This window comes from Achroia grisella, unplaced genomic scaffold, assembly GCF_030625045.1.
Source record: "Achroia grisella isolate CSIRO2021 unplaced genomic scaffold, CSIRO_AGI_Agris_v1 utg3071, whole genome shotgun sequence".
NCBI classification, from domain to species: Eukaryota; Metazoa; Arthropoda; class Insecta; order Lepidoptera; family Pyralidae; genus Achroia; species Achroia grisella.
Genome location: NW_026712790.1, coordinates 709389 through 730623, shown reverse-complemented (window position 1 = coordinate 730623; position 21235 = coordinate 709389). Strand labels below are relative to the sequence as shown.

The window sequence follows — 21235 nt, the reverse complement described above, 5'->3', positions numbered from 1 at the left end:
GCTAGATTTATTTATTTTAAATACAGTTTCGTTACCTCTCTTCTCGGTAAGTCGTACACTATTAGTGTGACCAATGAAATGACTTGTTTGATTGACTGATTTGATACTTACCTGCACCATTCTTACGTTTATTTCAAACTAGCTACTTGCCCCGGCTTGGCACGGGTGTACATGTATTATATAATAGACCTTCCTCTTGAATCACTCTATCTATTATAAAAACTGCTTCAAAATACGTTGCGTAGTTTTAAAGATTTAAGCATACATAAGGACAAACAGCAACAGCTACTTTGTTTTATACTATGTAATGATATATTATATAAACATGCTTATATACCCATATAAGATATATAATTACATAAATATGAAAAATATACAGTCATGGATAAAATAAACATACAAATAAAATATAAAATCAATCTATAATAAATATTCATATAGTCTCATGGAATGATATCTTCAGATCAGTGAATAATGTTCACACAACAATTAATGTGAATTTGGTTTGACATCTTCATTTCTATATAACTACAATCTACCAACCGGACCATTATAAAGATTTAAGCATACATACGGACGGACACAGCGAATTTGTTCTATACTATGTAATGATAATTATTACAAATAGTAACCATCATATATATAACCAGAAATTCCAACAGAGAAAGGATCAAAGAGATAATTAAAGTCACAGATCAAGAACCGGCGACCACCCATCTATAAAATACCACAATCCAGCAAAGTACAGTCAACATCTAAACACTACCTACTATATCATCATCACATGATTACATAGGATAAAACAAAGTCGCTGTCGCTGTCTGTCCGTCCCTATGTATGCTTAAATCTTTAAAACCACCGAACGGATTTTGAAGCGGTTTTTTAATAGATAGATGATTCAAGAGGAAGGTTTATATATATAATACATGTACACCCGTGCGAAGCCGGGTCGAGTAGCTAGTATATCTAAAGCAAACTTATGTTTTTTTATGTAATTAGAATGGCAAACAAGTTGACGGCCCACTTCAGGATAGAGTTACCGACGCTTTTTCGGACTACTCTAATGGTGTTGGCCGCAGCTGGCCTATACAGCTTCGCAGGACGTTAGGGGGCGAGTGCAGATGGCACTCCAAACCCGCGGAAGGACTTATGGAGCGGCTGAAGGCCAACTCCCGCCTGACGGATACGACTTTTGTCTTAGGGCACCGCTAGGGTTTCGCACCTCGGCTCAGGCCGTCGTAATTCCGATGCCCATTCAATTCAAACAGGGAATCTATCAGAGGGGATTTACCAACGCCTATGTTCTTTTTATACTACTACGTTTGCAAACAAGGCCATCTGATGGTAACTGTAGCCTATGGACGCTTGAAACAGCAGGGGAGTCAAGTGTGCGTTGCTGGTTCTTGAAAAATCTAACTTAAAATTCATAGCGCTGACAATGTTATCTGATTGAACAGAGATTGAGTGCGTAGCGGTTTCTATGTTGATTGTCGCATGCCTAATCCTTGTTGTTAATTAAATATAAGTAAATCAATATTTATGTAAAAGAGCAACACACAAGTTTCTTGCTTATTCTTCTTGTGATGAATCTGCATTCCGAATGAGCGGTAGAATAAAAAAACTTGACTATACAAAAGTGCTTATATTAAGTTTATTTGAATAAAGATTATTTCTATTTCTATTCCTATTAATCATAATGTACCCATTTTGAAAAATCCTATGCTGTAGTTCCGTGTAGAACTTCCACAGATAGTTCATTATGTATATGAACAATACTATAGACATGACGGTGTCCACTCGGCCGCGACACCACTCATTCATTGCTATACCAGAGGCCTCAAATATCAAACCTCTTATCTTGTAATTTCACTATCTATTCTCACTTAATCAATCTTACTATATACACAAAAGTTTGTGAGTATGGATGGATGTATGTTACTCATTCACGTAAAAACTACTGCACTTATTTTAATGAAACTTTACAGTAATATAGCTGAATAAAATCGCTTAACAGACTGCGAACCTAGATGGGTCGCTGTAGGTACAACTTGGGAAAATAGTGTCGCATCAAAGGAGGCTTGTGACTGTGGAGCACCATCCCAGACTATGACCCATCTATTGACCTGTCCTTTGTGCTCAACATCCTGCACAAAGGAAGATCTATAAATGCGACAGAATGAGCAAAAGTCATCGCAACATTCTATACATTGGGAAAATAAATTTAGTTGCCATTGAAACGAAAGAAGAAGGAGAAGAATAACACATAGGTTATAATTTAAATAAAATATTATTTATATTGGGCGAAATATATCGTTAAATTTATATAACTCAAAGGTGACTGACATAGTAATCTATCAACGCACAGCCCAAACCACTGGACGGGCTGAAATTTGGCATGCAGGTAGATGTTATGACTTAGGCATACGTTTAGAAGGAATTTGATTAATTCTACCCCCAAGGGGATACAAAAGGGGACAAAAGTTTGTATGAAACTTTGTTAATTTTAAACTGATCGGGCTGAGACTTTGCATGCATAAAGCTACTATGACGTAGGCGTCCCCTAAGAAAGGATTTTGATAAATTCCACCCCTAAGGGGATAAAATAGGTGATGAAAGTTTGTATAAATCTTCTTAGATTTTGTAGGCCATAATTTTTACACACACTTAACAAAAAGATTTTATAGGCCCTAATTTTTTACACACACTTTTACAAAAGTAAAGCCGTAAAAACTATACCTAATTGATAATAATTACTTACTACTACGCGAGCGAAGTTGCGCGTGTCAGCTAGTAGTTATATATTTTTTATTGTAAACCATACCGAGCATAGTCCAGGATACAAAATCAATTTTATTAATTTACATTCCTAATTATGTACGGTCGAGGAACGTTATTAATTACTTACATGCATAATTAGAGACCTTTAGAGACCTTTTAATACTTTTAGAATTAATTTATAGTGCAACATTATAATGGGGTTTGGATATCGAGCATTTGATTTATAACTTTACAACCAACTTCAAAAAAAGAGATCTGTTACGAAGTCGCGGGTACGACTTCGTCCGCGTGGTATTTAACGATAAAGTTAATTAGAGATTGTTTCTACAATAAAAGAAGCCTAAGTTACTCCTTATTACATCAGCTACCTGCCAATAAAAGTCCCGTCGAAATCGGCCCAGCCATTTCAGAGATAAGCCGGAACAAACAGCAGACAGAGAAAAATTGTAAAAAATGTTATTTTGGTGTATGTACCGTATTTATATTCATATGCATGTAGTAAAAAACGGTTATATCAATATTACAAACAGACACTCCAATTTTATTTATATGTATAGATGTTAATGGTGTACTCGCGCTAATGTAGGGCCACCATTCGAGGATTATAGGATGGATATGAAGTCAGATCAATCAGCTTAAGATGTATGTACTAGAAAACAGTTACTACGGGTGGTACGTGGAAGTCGACCTGACATGGTACATTACTAGTAATGGAGTCTATGCCCGCTCGAATACACTAGGAATCAACTATAGTTACTAGGGAGGCAGCGTGGAGATCGACCTGACGTGGTAAAATATTAGCGTTAGGGCCATTACTAACAATTTCCTACAGTATACTATATAGGTAGATGGAATGTACTGCAAACAACTACGATAGTTACCAGGGAGGGCAGCGTGGAGGTCGACCTGTCGTGGTAGACTCTATAGGACTTTTTAATAACTATTCATTTTGGTATACTATGTAGGAAGGAGATAATGTACTTATTATATATTATATTCATTCATTCATTCATAGAAGTATGCATAATAATTATTTTTCATATATTTATAAATTAATGTTATTTAAAAAATATTGAGAAACTATAATTACAAAGAAAAACGATTTATAATACTTGTTTGTAATAGTTTATCTATTGGAGTAATAATATTATTTTATACTATCTTTAACATATAAAAAAAACATATTAAGTTCTGTTCTATTAACAATAATATTTAAATTCCACAATAAATGTACAGGCGAGAAACCGGGACGCATCACTAGTATAAAATGGTAAACAAATGTCAGTGAACCCGTGCATTGAATGTAGACAGTAAGGCGCCCATGCACGATCATCAACGCCATGCAAGTGATTGATCGACGGATAACGTAATAATCAACCAGCAACTAGTTTCGGGTGTTAAACCCTATTATAACTGTTTGGGTAACGCGTGATGATCTCTATAATGGGCAATGATTACATATTTGTACTATAAATGTATATTTAAGATTCACCTATCAACCGCAGCATCAATCAGTGTAATATTATTAACCCAAAAGTGAGTTTGTTTATTTGATATGGTATCACGCTTTGATGGCTTGAATTTTTCACCACTTTTGACAACCAGAATAAACATATTTTTCTATTTTCAAAACAGTTTTGCCAACCTTAAAACATTTAATCTCGTACAAAGAAATAAAGAATCTGGTAAATTATCATACAGTAACTCTATTTGACTCTCTGACCTCGTACTTCATACGATTTTAACTGATTTTCATACATCAAAAACTTGTGCGTAGATGAATATGTCCTCGAACCAAAATCAATATTATTCGAGGACCACATATAGTTGTGACCACATGTAGTTGCACTCACAGTTTAAAAAAAAATTAAATAGAACGTAGGTCGATCATGATTACGTAAACGGGAACGTATATGAGTAGTAAAACACAACTGTCAGAATTTTGGCGCGAACCGCATAACTTTCGCGGACTGCTCACAGATTTTATTATGTTTATTGTATTATGTAAAAATATCTTTAGTGTGTTTCTTCACGTTATGTTTTTGGTTATTATGCAAGTATATTTTTGTGTAAAATAAATTATTTGTACACCAAACTGAGCAAGTAATCACTACATTACAGTACACCCTTCTATACATAATGACTACCAACCATAGACTAATTAATTTTTCATTCGCTCAATATTCCGAATAATCGCCTAAGATTTTTCAATTATTAAAAATTTAATATGATAAATATTATCATTAATATAATTATAAAAGGGTATTCATAGTCATATGATTACAAAAAGTGAAGACAGTTTATTATTACCTTTAGTACCTATATATATGTGTCATTTTTATTTGTTTGTATAATATTTAAATGTTTTTATATTTTTGTTATATATTAATAGTTCGTTTTAGTATTAAATTACTTTTAAAACCTAATTCGGTGTACATTTTAATTTACTTACGTAAGTGTATATATTTTTTTCATGTTTTTATTTTAGTTTTGTTAACTTATTTCCACTCATGTACTGCCTACTTTATTTTTAGAAATTCTCTCTTTCCTAAGGTTATCTGAAAGAGATTGCGTTAGCGATAAGACCGCCTAGATTTTCTTTTTTTCTTTCTATAATCTATTGTTATATTTTTCAATGTATTATATTTTAATGTTGACGCAATAAAGCATTATAAATAAAAAAAAATTTTACAATATAGTGATTGATATTTTTTTTTATTTCGATAAGAGTGAGCTAGATAAGATCCTCTTTCATTCATCCTACACTATTGACCCGACGGCGACATCATTAGCGTATTATTATCATAAAAAAAACGTCGACCTCAATATTATTAGTACGCGAAATAAAACAAAAAAATGTCATATATTATACATCAATCAAGATGATTGATTACCATTATCAGAGCAAACTAGAGGTATAGTAAATAAAGCTAGAGATACGAGTAAACAACTGTTGGTCTGTCCGCGCCCCCATTTAATCTATATTAGGTTAAGTTTATATGGGACGCTGTAGTTAATTAGATTACGGATAAAAATACAGATAAAATATTAAACTTAATTAGATCAGGTATAAGAATACAGATAAAAAAATACGTTTTTTAAAAACCTAACTGTAATAAAAATATACTTTACATTTAAGTAAGTGTAAGTTTTTGCAAGGAAAACATTTTGATATTATCGATTTTTTATGTTCAATGAATAATTACAAGCTTTTAATTTTGTTAACATAAAAATTTTACAATAACGTAAAATTTTTATGTTATATTACTTCGTTAGTAGTGGACAGTTTTGAACTAAAATGCTATCGTCGTTGATTTTTTATTTTATTAATTTACTAATAATAGAACAGAATAACAGAGAGGGTAGACTCAATACCTACTCTGAGTTATAGACCGTATTGTCTCGATTATCTTATACTAGCTTTTGCCCGCGGCTTCGCTCGCGTAGTAGTAAGTATTATTATTAATTAGGTGTAGTGTTTGCGGCTTTACTTTTGTTTAACGTGTGTAAAAAATTAGGGCCTATAAAATCTAAGAAGATTTATAGTGAGATCTCTTTGGGGGTAGAATTAATCAAAATCCTTTCTTAGCGGATACCTATGTCATATATATATTATGTCAGAGTCACCTTATATATAATATATAAAATTCTCGTGTCACAATTTAGTTGCCAGTGGAGTACCACTGAAACGACAAGACCGATTTTTTTTTTAATTCTATCCGTATTCAGTAGGTCTGAGTATCGGCTACTATCTATTTTTCATACCCCTAATTGACAAGGGTTTTCCACCACTAAATATTTATTTTTTCGTCAATATTTTATTATAATTTAGCATTGATAAATACATACAACCCTAAACTTTCGCCCTTCTTCATCAACCCATATTTTTTAATAGCGATTTTAATTTATATGGCATAACAACGTTTGCTAGTTTCTAATATTTTATTATAAGCAGCAAATCTAATAGTTTTTTATTTGAGACTGATCATTGCGATCATTACTTGATATAAAGAATTACAAGTTTTTTAAATCGTTTATTGTTTATTGAGTTTGTACAGAGAGCGCTCACAACAATGTGTCAAAAAAAAGGGGGGCAACACTCGTACAGTGTTGCCAACCTTATCTCCATTTTAGGCGTGGACATCCTCCGGCCATTGAAAGAGTTAACTTTAGGCGTGGACAGAGACAAATAAAAGTGATTACTATTATTATTGTGATCAAAATTTAAAGCCCGGGGTGAGCTTCAAACTCGTAGTACCCTCAGACTAAACTCATATCAGCCAGGAAGGAGTAGGCCTTCAGGCACACCATAAGTCCTACTTAAAGTTTTTTTTTTTATAATTGTATTGATAATCTAATATAATATTATAATATTTCTCTCTCTCTGTCTTCTCGTCGTCTCTCTTTCATTAAGACATGTAATGACTATGTAATACTATATAATTTTGTATTTTGAATTAATTATGATCTCATTCTCATTATTTGAATACAGCCCTACGGATACTGAACGCCATGTTTTTTTTATTATAACAAATGATCTTGCGGCTCACCTGATGGTAAGTGATTACCGCAACACCAGGGGAATTACAAGTTCGTCGACCTTTTAAGAAGGTATAAGCTCTTATCTTGAAGGTTTCAATATAGTATCGGTTCGGAAATACGATTGCTGCAAGGTGATTCCACAAGTACTTGTGCGTGATAAAAAAACCACACGAAGAAAGACCGCCACTCATCCAGATGATCAGGATGGTATTTTAGTTTCCAGCGGGTGGTATAAAGAGTGATTCTAGAAGGTTTGTATATATTGACGACCTCGATGGTATAGCGGTCTAGCACACCGCTTTACATCCGATGGTCGCGGGTTCGATACCTCGCACGGCACAAACATTTGTATTCATGAGTATGATTGTTTGTATCGGTCTGGGTGATTTCTATGTATAATATGTATGTATTTACGAAAAAAAATATCTATGTATCTAGTACCCATAACACAAGCTTCAGCTAGCTTAACTTGGGTCTAGATGGCGCTGTGTGAATTGTCCTGAGATTATTATTATTATATATAATACATGTACACCTGGGCGAGTAGCTAGTTATAGATATATGAGTAATAGAAGAAGAGCAAGAACACGATATTATCTAAAATATAAACAGCCTAATCGTAGCATCCTTTGTACAACAATCGTATAAAGTAGCGCAATTTCTACAACAATGCTTCATTAGAATCAATATTTCAATTGACTAATATGTTTTCACCTGCACTATTTTAGGTCAAATTAGTGTTATACCTACGCATTTTAATCACAATAACATTTTCAATTTCAAATTGAATAACGTAACGTATATAGTGAAGACCATTTACCCAAAAGTAGAGTGTAAAATATGATCAGCGTGAGTACCTCAGACTCATTTTTATCAGCTGCCAAGCAGTTTGTTTCATAAGCTATTGTACTCCTAAGCTAAGGAGAGCTTGTATTATGTGTACTAGACAACCGATACAAATATATAGATAGGAGGGAAAAGGGATTGTTAGTAATGTGATGTACCATGTTAGGTCGACCTCCACGCGGTTCCCCCTAGAAACCATCGTGATAAATTCTTGGTGAATTTGTCACGATGGGCTAACTGACCTGACCTCGTGCTCATCCTATCATCCTCCACTGGTGCCCCGCCAGCGTAAACCGTTAGTGCAGGCGGGTGCACCATTCCATTATCATACACAAAAAAATATATATATAGATAATTTTTTTTTAAATACATACAAATATACGTAGGACTCAAGTCCTACGTATATTTGTATGTATTTAAACAAAAATTATCTATATATATATTTTTTTATATATCTATATATATGTCGTTCTGGTTGTCCAGAACTACACCAACAATCATAATCATGAATACAAAATTTTGTTCCGCACGAAATATTATAAAAAACATAAACTAACAAAAAATTTACGGCTTCGGTGGTAGAGTGGTTTAGCAATATGCCTTGATTCTGATGGCCACATGTTCGACTCCTTGCAGTATAAACATAGTTCATGAATATCATTGTTTGTATTGATGTGTGTTTTCTATGTATATTATTTACAAAAAAATGAGTATTTTCGTGTTCTATTCAGTGGTCTGGTACCTATAACACAAGTTCTACTTAATTTGAGACTAGATGGCGCTGTGTGTATCATAAACAATCACACAGCGCCATCTAGTCCTGGGGCTATTATTGTCCTATAAAATGTTTGTTTAACGAGTGTTTAGCAAACAAATCTATTATCACAACTGCTGTGAACAAATGTGTGAACATAAAATGACGAAACTCAGTGACCCTATGTCAATGTATCCTAATATTATTTGAGGTCGCCATGTATAGAGGTCAAGGGCAGGTTAAGTTGTACTTGTTACATTACCATTTATGTATAAGTTCCGAAGGGAGATGGCGATTTATAAATATGACTTTTAACCGTCTTGATATGACTATTGAAAGTCTACTGCTCGGCTCCAATAAGAGAAAATCTTATGATATAAGATACAATTGAATGAGATGTTACTACTCCTATAAGAAAATACCTGATAGTATGTACTAAAGATACATATATTCTTAATGTGTAAGTATAGCATCTACCCCATTACATTACTGAAAGCTCCATCAAAATCTACCCACTGGTCAAGGGATACTCAAACACACGGTTTATAATTTAATCAAAATATTTGTGATCTGTATCGAGAGATTTTTATTGAAGGACCGACGATCTGGTCAAATTCGCTGGAAGGCATTGGATGCGAGCAGCGCAGGACCGATCGTCGTGGAGATCTTTGGGAGAAGCCTTTGTTCAGCAGTAGATGCCTTCCGGGTTAAGATGATGATGGTTTAGATGGTGAAATCCCCCAATTGTCGAATTAATGATTGTATTTATGTTGTTCAAGACGGTAAGACATGATCACAAGCTCGCTAACAATGGTACCATTATGCGAGCATTGCAATTATTAAATTTATTTTTAGATAAGGTCCAAGATGCTGTCATATACACAGAAGCCTTACCTTCCATAATAAATAAAATAAGAATATTTTTGTCATTGTATAGTTAAAGAGTATATTTAGTAAAGTATAATAGTTTTAAAATATAAACGTGTTGGCAATAAACTGTAAGTTTATATTGTGTTAATTAAATAAATAAATGAAAGAATTAATTAATTAATAAATTAATGCATGAATGAATGATAAATGAATGTTTGAATGAATGGATGAATGAATGAATAATTAAATCACATACGTCACATGACAACGTTATAGCATGATATCTGTGGTGCTCTACGTAATGGTTACCATTCACCATAAGCCAGTAAAGAAATAATGCAACTAAAAGCGCCACCTACCGTTTTTGTCGATTTTTTATACCAAAGTTTGTCTACAAGTGATTGCTAGAATAAAACATAAAACTCTTTTGTCTGTTTAAATCTTGTATTAGATCTTACGAATATTATAAATGCGGATGTATGCGAGTTTGGATGGATGGATGGATAAATATTTGTTACTCTTTGACGCAAATACTACTGAACAGTTTTTAATTAAAATTTACAATAATATAGCTTATACATGAGAATAACACATAGGCTATATATTTCACGCGTGTGTAACCGCGGACACAACTAGTGTTTAATAAAGAGTTTATATCTTTACATAATACAAAATGAAGTCTATTCCGTGTTCGATTAGATCTTTTAAACTACTCAACTTATTTAAATGCAGTTTTTAGCAATAGATAGAGTGATTCAATAGAAAGGTTTATATGAATAACTAGCTACTCGCCCCGGCTTCGCCCGGGTGTACATGTATTATACATATAAATCTTCCTCTTGAATCACTCTATCTATTAAACAAACCGCTTCAAAATCCGTAGTTTTAATTATTTAAACATACATAGGGACCTTCCCTATGTATGTTTAAATAATTAAAACTACGGATTTTGAAGCGATTTTTTTATAGCGACAGTGACATTGTTTTATACTATGTAATGATACATGTACACCCGTCCAAATACGGGGCGGGTAGCTAGTACTTAAATAAGTAAAACATTAGTAAACAAGTCTATAAGTAGAGAGAATATCAAATATCAATTAAAATCAGCCTATTTCAAACAAGAGTTCATTGATAGGTAACGAGGAAGTGAACACATTACTCTGCAGACGATCAAAGAAGCACTTAGTATCGCACTTGGAACAAGAGATAGCTTTCTAATCCATTTCTAAGTTCCTACACACCTATAGATCCTATACTAATATATACAAATAAATAATTATTATGGATATCGATTGTTACAATTGAAATTGCCTGAAATATTTAATAAAATGCCTCAACATATCAGAAATCAAAATAGATATAAATCCTTACGTATAAATTATAGAAACCATTTATTAAAAACATATAACCTAGAAACTTAATAAACAAAAAAAATCCTGTCCTTATTTAATAGTATTTAATACTTAAATATTGTAAAACGGAATACTGTATTTTTTGTGTACGTTAAAATACTATCTAAAATAATATATAAGCATGTACCTATTGTAAGTAGATAAGAGATAACTACGTGCCTGCAGACAAACCCCGACAGGAGTTTTGCAGGGTAGTAGAATAATAATATGTAAAATTGAAAAAATAAAGCTTTTTATCTATCTAAATAAAATTCAAGTGTCTGTTTGTAATTTCAAATTAACAGCTTTTTGCTAATTCTAAAGGAATATATTTATGATAGTTACGTCAAAAAAATTGGTACATGTTCTTGCTAATCTTTGAAACGGCTAGAGCGATTTTTATGGTATTTTCACTCGTAGATATTATAAGAAGTATATAATATATGTATTATTTATTATTGGAAACTAATGCGGACGCGGGAAGGCATTGGATGCGAGCAGCGCAGGACCGATCGTCGTGGAGATCTTTGGGGGAGGCCTATGTCCAGCAGTGGACGTCTTCCGGGCTGCGATGATGATGATGATGATGAATGCGGACGCATCAAAAACCTACCCGTATGTACGTATGTATGTAATATATATATGTATAAACTTTCCTCTTGAATCACTCTATCTATTGCTAAAAACAGTTGCCTACGCTGTCTATACGCTTATGTTTTTTAAATGATACAACGGATTTAATGCTGTTTTTAATATCTATATATCTAGACAAGTTAAGCCAGCTAATTGTGTTATGGATGCTAGACAACTGATACTAATTAATTTTTTTTACTGATACTAATTTTTTTTTTTTTTCGTAACAACATTTTTTTTATAACACGGGGGATAAGCGAGCATGCGGCTCACCTGATGGTAAGTGATTACCGCCGCCCATGAGTACCAGAACACCAGGGGAATTGCAAGTACGTTGTCAGCCTATTAAAAACGAATAAGCTCTTTTCTTGAAGGTTTCAATATCGTATCGGTTCGGAAATACCATTGCTGGAAGGTGACTCCACGATGTGGTTGTGCGTGGCAAAAAGTTTATAGAAAATCGCACTGTGGAGGACCGCCACTCATCCAGATGATCATGATGGTATTCTATACATACATATTATACACAGAAAACACCCAGACCGATACAAACAAACATACTCATGAATGCAAATATTTGTGCCGTACGAGGAATCGAACCCGCGACCATCGGTAGTAAGACGGTGTGCTACTACCGGGGCCGTTAACATTATTACATAGTATAAAAGAAGTCGCTGTCGCTGTCTCTCCGTCCCTATGTATGCTTAAATCTTTAAAACTACGCAACGGATTTGAACCGGTTTTTTTAATAGATAGAGTGATTCAAGAGGAAGGTTTATATATACATATTATACACAGAAAACACCCAGACCGATACAAACAAACACACTCATGAATACAAATATTTGTGCCGTACGAGGAATCGAACCCGCGACCATCGGTAGTAAGACGGTGTACTACTACCGAGGCCGTTAACATTATTACATAGTATAAAAGAAATCGCTGTCGCTGTCTCTCCGTCCCTATGTATGCTTAAATCTTTAAAACTACGCAACGGATTCTGAAGCGGTTACTTTTAATAGATAGAGTGATTCATGAAGGTTTATATATATAAAATACATATACACCTGTGCGAAGCCGGGGCGAGTAGCTACTATATAAAGATAAAGATTAATCATTTCGTTTCCTAAAACACAAATTACAACTAGATTTGTATTTGATGTAGGTGCAAATAAGATAGTAAAATTAACTTAGTCTAATAAATTAAAGATAACACGTCCGTCCTCGCATACCATTTCTAAAATGCCACCATATAATTACACAATCATTGCAAAACAATAGGAGAATCAAACAATATGTAGGTACGTTATCTTTCTAACCATAGCCCTAATTAATAATAGTGAACAAGTATACCAGTCACAATTATCTGGTATTTGAGCGAGAAGATTTCTATTAAATAATTCTCTATTTATAGATTACTATCTACTCGATGCGGCTTCGCACGGGTGTACATGTATTATATATATAAACCTTCCTCTAGAATCACTCTATCTATTAAAAAAAACCGCTTCAAAATCCGTTGCGTAATTTTAAAGATTTAAGCATACTTAGGGACAGAAAGCGACAGCGATTTTGTTTTATACTTTGTGATGATGTAACTAATGCTACGCGAAATGTTTTAAAGAATTCACTGAGTTAATAAACTTTTCTAGAATATCTGTAGAATGTGTTTTACGACTATATCTTATCCGAGTCTTATATTATAAACATACAATATCATATATAATAATAATAATAACTTCAGACAACTCCCATACCACCATCTAGTTCTAAGCAAGAGACCTTGTCTTATGGGTACTATACAACTGATATTAATATATATACAAAAAATATCTTTTTTATGTAAATACATTTATAAGATACAAAAAAAACATCCTAATCGATGTAAACAATCGTACTCATGAATAAAAAATTTTGTACCATACGAGGAATCGAACCCGCAACCATCGGAAGTAAGGCAGTATGATAATCTGCTAGACCACCGAGGCCATCGTAATAAAGTAATTTATTGGTAAGGACTATGGTTAAAGTGTATTATTTAACGTACTAATTATTTATCATTGTTATATTAATACAAAAAAAATAACAGATCAGTAATGTTCCCATAATATCTTCTAACTAGCTACTCGCCCCGACTCCGCACGGGTATACATCTATTATATATATATAAACCTTCCTCTTCAATTACTCTATCTATTAAAAAAAATCGCTTCAAAATCCGTTGCGTAGTTTTAAAGATTCAAGCATACATAGGGACAGACTGCGACAGCGACTTTGTTTTGTACTATGTAAGGATAGCCTAAGTTTACGTAGTAAACTAATATAGAACTATCAGACAGTAATTATAATCAAGACGAAGTAAGTACAGTTCCTTGTAAATTCAGAAATGTATGCAAAATCTAAATATATATAACTCAAAGGTGACTGACATAGTGATTTATCAACGCACAGCCCAAACCACTGGACGGATCGGGCTGAAATTTGGCATGCAGGTAGATGTTAAGACGTAGGCATCCGCTAAGAAAGGATTTTGATAAATTCTACCCCCAAGGGGATAAAATAGGGGATGAAAGTTTGTATGAAACTTTCTCAATTTTAAACCAATCGGGCTGAGACTTTACATGCATAAAGTTACTATGACGTAGGTATCTCCTAAGAAAGAATTTTGATAAATTCCACCTCTAAGGGGATAAATAAACGCGAGCAAAGCCGCAGGCAAAAGCTCGTTAAATATAAATCCCATTTAGATCTAAGACTAGAAGACTAGGCTGACCTTTGTCTAGTACCTTAGTAGTTAGTACAACCAACTTACATATTTATAGAATAGAATAGAAAATCCTTAAGTCAAATAAACTTAATTTAAACACTTTTGAATAGTCATAGTAATTTTTTTAATCCACCGCATATTCAGAAACCTGCATCATGACAAAATAGCGAGCAAGAAACTTGTGTGTTGCTCTTTTAAATAATTTTTGTAACTTTTAAGTTGAAATGTGTGAATGCAAACTACCATCTAGTAGTTATTATGTTAAATTAAAATAGTCTAGGCTCCGAATATGATTTTGTCCCATTCGGTGTCGAGACCCTTGGTCCGTGGGGTCCTAGCGCTATAAGACTTTTCAAAGAAATAACGAAAAGGTTAGTCGACATCACAGAAGACCGAAGAGCTGGCAGCTACCTTGGACAAAGAATTAGTCTAGCCATTCAAAGAGGGAACGCTGCCAGGATCTTCGGAACTTTGCCTAAAGGGACCCCTTTTAATAATATATTTTAGTTATTGTATTATATTCTTTAAGCTTTTTAATTTTAGGTTGTAGTTGTACAATTAAGTTATGTAAATGATATATATATTAAAATAATATTAATATTATAGAGATGCGATGATCAAATAATGAGTGTTTCTCTTCAGAATTTTATCATTTACTAGCTGATCATATACACGTTGTTTTGCCATATAAGATAATAGAAGGAAGACATTTTAAGATTGTATCTTATTTATTGGCGTATCATATTTCACAAAAAAAATTTACCAAAATTAAAATAATTCTTAACGTCTTCTTAGACCTGCCGAGTATAAATCGACGACGACCTCGGTGGTCTAGCGGTCTAGCACACCGCTTTACGTTCGATGGTCGCGGGTTCGATTCCTCGCACGGTACAAACATTTGTATTCATGAGTATGATTGTTTGTTTCGGTCTGGGTGTTTTCTATGTATAATATGTATGTATTTACGGATAAAAAATCTATGTACTTGTATCAGTTATCTAGTACCCGTAACACAAGCTTTAGATAGCTTAACTTGGGACTAGATGGCGCTGTGTAAATTGTCCTGAGATTATTATTATTATATATACAAATACATAAAAAAATTCATCAAAATCGATTAAACCGTTTCAAAGAAGTAAGGCTAATAACACTGTGATTCGAGAATTATATACACATATAGATGATACTGTATATGAATATCATTGCATTGAGAATATGTAGAAGACACGAAGGAAGACTTATTCTTCACGAACACGAGCTCTTCTGTAATCTTATATATATAATTCTCGTGTCACAGTTTTCGTTCTCATACTCCTCCGAAACGGCTTGACCGATTCTCATGAAATTTTATGAGTGTATTGAGTAGGTCTGAGAATCGGCCAACATCTATTTTTCATCCCCCTAAATGTTAGGGGTAGTCCACGCCTAATTTTTTTTTATTTTAAGGCAAAATAACATTTGCCGGGACAGCTAGTAGTTTATAATAATTTTACTAGCTGGCCACACAGAATTCGTCTGCATCACACTTACGTGACCTTAATCATTATATTTCGTTCAATTTACATAATATCTATTCAAATTTATAGCAAATGTGTTATTCTGATGTATAAACTATATTACTGTAAAGTTTCATCAAAATTCGATAAGTAGATTGCGTGAAAGTAACAAACATCCATCAATACTTACAAACTTTTGCGTTTATAATATTAATAAGTAGTAAAATATTTATACAATAAGTTGACATAAAACTTACATATTTCATTCGTAATTCAGAGTATTTGTAACACTTGTATCTACACTAGCAATAAGGATTTACATATTCAGTACTTAAGCAATAACCTTTCAACACATACAAGATAGAGCCTTAGTTATGATTTCAGGTTCTAAAATGCTATAATATTCACACCTATGACAATAGCTTAAACGGACAGTTAAGTGCCGGTTGTAATTCATAACGACTTACAGTAAAACTTAGAGCACAATGGAGAATTGGTTTGCATTGCAATAGGTGTTTAGGGCCAATGTCGTCAAGTCTATTAATCTTGTTTTAGACTATGTTGACAAAGCATCCGACTTTATGTATAGAATAAAATGACATAATCACCTAGCTTACAACTTAGTAGGTAAAGCTATCTGAGATCATATAGAATACCTACAAAATTAGTGTTGTTAATGTAAATTGCTGGTTCGATACCTCGCACGGCACAAACATTTGTATTCATGAGTATGATTGTTTGTATCGGTCTGGGTGTTTTCTATGTATAATAAGTATGTATTTACGAAAAAAATATCTATGTACTTGTATCAGTTATCTAGTACCCATAACACAAGCTTTAGCTAGCTTAACTTGGGTCTAGATGGCGCTGTGTGAATTGTCCTGAGATTATTATTATATTATTATTATTATAATGTTATAAACGCGAAAGTTTGTGTGTATGGATGGATGGATGTTTGATACTCTTTCACGTAAAAACTTTACAGTAATATAGTTTAGATATCAGAATAACATATAGACTACAAATTTCATGCGAGTGAAAACGCGGACTCAGACATTATGCAATAAAAGGCACATATACAGAAGTCTAGGTTTACAAAACAGCTCTTTTTAAAGTGAAGAGACCATAAGTAGAGATGAAAAGATACATCTTTTTAACATTTTTTTATAGTTACAATCGATTTATATGATCAAAATATTTTTAAATGACTCTAGTAACATACAATGACCTTTTAATATTTATACTGTTTAAAACTTTTAGTCGAGGTAGAAATATAACGAGTAACATTTGTAGAGCAGATTCGAAGTAGTATTTCTAGTATTTTGGAAGAGATAGTTTGGTATCTCTGTGTCTTTTATTGCAGAATGTGTGAATCCGTGTTTTCGCTCGCATGAAATTTGTAGTCTATAGGTTATTCTGATTTCTAGGCTATATTACTGTAAAGTTTTTACGTGAAAGAGTATCAAACATCCATCCATCCATACACACAAACTTTCGCGTTTATAACATTACAGTAATAAGACTAATTTTGTAGGTATTCCATATGATCTCAGATAGCTTTACCTACTAAGTCGTAAGCTAGGTGATTATGTCATTTTATTCTATACATAAAGTCGGATGCTTTGTCAACATAGTCTAAAACAAGATTAATAGGCTTGATGGTATTGGTCCTAAATAGAATTATAGCCCAGAATAATCACAATTGATTAGGGAAAAATATGCAATGAAGATGGACTTTTTAATTTTGAATAAACACATATCAGAATAGCAACGTATCAAGTTGTATATATTAATGATTAACACTAGTAAGTATTTACACATATACAATGATCTTTTTAATGCCTATATCCTATAATAATATATATATAATATAACGAGTAACATTTGTAGAGCAGATCCGAGGCAGTATTGCCAATATTTTAGAGGAGACTATTTGGTGTAATCAAAATTATATGATAGAAATATAGTCCAGAATAATCTCAATTTATTAGAGATAACGATGCAAAGAAGCATTGAAGATGGATGTTTTAATATTGAATAAACAAATATCTAAATAGCGATATATCAAATTATGTATACATCAAATCAAAAATCATTTATTCATTAGGTCATCCCACCCGCTTATGAACGTCAAATTTTTTGTACTAATATTTTTCCCTACCGTCGTATGTGTAGATGATGATGCAACGTGCATTGCAAACAGGTGGTTGCTTACAGCAACTGTCCTGTTTATAACATATTATTTAGAACAATAAATAGTTATAATAGGGACATGAGGATTCCCACACAACTGAATTTAGTGACGGACGTGATATGTTTCGCCGTGATTGCGCAAATCACTAGCCTTCGCACTGTTCCTACTCTGATAACAGGCAGACCAGCGTATAACCCTGGCCCTATTTACGGAGGATGTAGGAATCGTGCTATTTATTATTAATATGTATAAGCACATCATTCTATTAATTGTTCAGATATATCCATTTTGTAACTAATAGATTTAAACATAGAGCTTGTATCGTATGAAATATAAAAATCATTACAAAGAACAAAAGCTCTATGTTGAACTTAACGGTTATAGAAACAATTTGTAATTAAAACACTGTTGAAATAATAATTCAAAAGTTACATATAATAATTTAAAAAAATTAACGTTGTGAACTTTCGAATTAATTAAAACAGTTATACTAAATTTAACCGTAATTAACATAAAAATATTAAACAAATACATGAAATACTTTTCAGTCTCATTACGTAATATTATACGATACCTATCTCTAGCTCTATTTGAGACAATAGGCGGCAAACACCCAGGATCCGTCCAGACAAAATTAAATGAGCATTATCCTGAAGAGTATATATCACAAATTACCATGCCACTGGTTTCCTTGGAGGGCACCCAAAGTAGTGCGCGGGGTACGTGAATGTCCAAGTCAGATGCCGATGGTACGACCGGATGGTATGTATGGACGATAACGCGCTCAGCAGCGCACCGAAATGAGGAGCGATTCCCTCGACAGCACGCTCTCGACTGACAGCTAAAATTGCGAGCTTTATCAATGGGCAAACACACGAAGCGGCGCGCGCGCACGTTTGCCCAACCACTTAGATCGATAGTGCTTCCGTTACGTTATTAGTGGATTCTTCACCTAAATGTTTATTTATTGCGCTCATTTTAACGCTTTTTGCTTTGTGTACATTGTGTCTTTGATACACGTTTGTTACATCCATAATTTCTAACGCTGATATTATGTTGGCCCAAATTTATAGTTACGTAACACTTCTGTGCTCTTCAATTTCCCTTTTCTTTCTTTCGGTGGAATTTGTAAAACTCATAATTTATTTAATATCATTATTACTTATTAAATACTTGCTGTGCCCGCGGTTTCACTCACATAAAATGTATAGCCTATATGTCATACTGCTGTATAAGCTATATTACTGTAAAGTTACAACAAAATCCGTTCAGTAGTTTCTGCCTGAAAGAGTAACAAACATCCATCCATACTCACAAACTTTCGCATTTAGAATATTAATAAGATTATATTATTAGTTTCATTCACACAATTAGAATACATTTTTTATCTTCAAAATGAAGGAAGTCTTCAATACGACTCTATCTTTTGTATCTATCTCTCTAATAACTACATCAATTGTGAGTAAATTTTCAAATTTCTATTTGCTATCAATGTAATTGTATACCTAATAATTGATAAGCACTAATTCCATTAAAATTAAAGTAGATATGTCTAGTTAAGCAAAATTTATTATTGTGCAAACAAGTAATCAAGTTACGCGTAGGGATGTGCTTAATTAGATCGTTATGTTCAATTATAGTCCTAGGTCTGGTCTGGGGGGTAATCAGTTTGAGCTTGACGGAACTTTAATGTCTGTGCACTGAGCACTATTAATTCAACTTTATTATTAATTCAACTGGTTACATGTTGATGCATACTTAAATAAAACATGTAATGTAAAAATGCTTATTTTTAACTTGTAGTTATCCGCGATTTCTAGACTTGTCTGCCTTTTTTTAGAAGTCCATTCGCCTGATAGGTGCAATTTATCGACATACCAAATTTTAGTAAGATCCGTGTAGTATTTAGTCGTAAAATAGTAGCAAACTTACAGACATTTGAGAATATATAATATTGGTATAGATGGCTGATGAACAAATGGTCCCTCTTTTTTTCAAAATATTATGGTATAGATTAGTATGGATGGCTGATGATCAAATGGTGATCAAAGACCTTTTTTTCGAACTATTTTAATGACATTGGCCGCAGCTAACCTTTACTGTTTCACCGAATGTTAGGGGACAGGTGCAGATTAGACAGGCACTCCAAACACGGAGGGCTGAAAGCCAATTCCTGCCTGATGGATATGACTATAGTCTGGTGACATGGTTAAGGGATCGAACCTCGGCCCAGTCCGTCATAATTTCGATCCCCGTTTGAATTTGACGGGTTCCATCTGTTACATCTATCGGGTAACATCATATGTTCCATCGGTTGGGGTAACACTAACGATAGTGTATATAGAATAGAATAGAATAGAATAGAATAGAAAATCACATATTCAAATAAACTTACATTGAAGCACTTTTGAATAGTCGTTACATTTTTTTAATCTACCGCTCGTTCGGAAAGCTGTCACATCACAAGAAGAACGAGCAAGAAACATGCGTGTTGCTCTTTTAAATAATTTTATTATTACTTTACATTTTTAAGTTTAAGTGTGTGAATACAAATCACCAATTAGCACTAAGTCAATTAAATACTCAAATAGAAAAAATATTGAATATATAACCAACTGGTTAAACAATTAATAAGAGGAAATCAGTCATAGTGATTAGAGCAGACCAGTCCCTACAAGCAGCACCCGTTCACTAGTATGACGGATGAGGCTATACGGTAGCAGTGGAAGATGATGCCCCGCCAGCATTCAACCATGATAATTGCCAAAGTTAAGAGCGTGGAAATCTGACTGAATGTATATCATTGCTAGCAACAGGGCCGCTAGTCCTTTTTACTTCACATCATATGAAGAATTGAAGCCGCGACCCTCGGAAGTATAGTGCACTAAACTGCTAAACCACCGAGACCATCAATTCATATTAGCAGTGTGGAGCACGTTTATGTTTTCTGATATTGCAGCC

The 21235-nt window shown here is 33.4% G+C and overlaps 1 protein-coding gene across 1 annotated transcript in view; it reads right to left on the bottom strand.

Annotated features, from left to right (window-relative positions):
* The window catches only part of LOC131843392 (von Willebrand factor C and EGF domain-containing protein-like), a 43241-nt gene extending 24152 nt beyond the window's left edge, over nucleotides 1–19089 (bottom strand). Inside the window, exon 1 of the mRNA XM_059192022.1 lies at nucleotides 18950–19089. Within this exon, the coding sequence (XP_059048005.1) occupies nucleotides 18950–18952 (3 nt within the window). The 5' untranslated portion in view covers nucleotides 18953–19089. The remainder of the gene's footprint in view (nucleotides 1–18949) is intronic.
* Between the last annotated feature and the right edge of the window lie 2146 nt (nucleotides 19090–21235).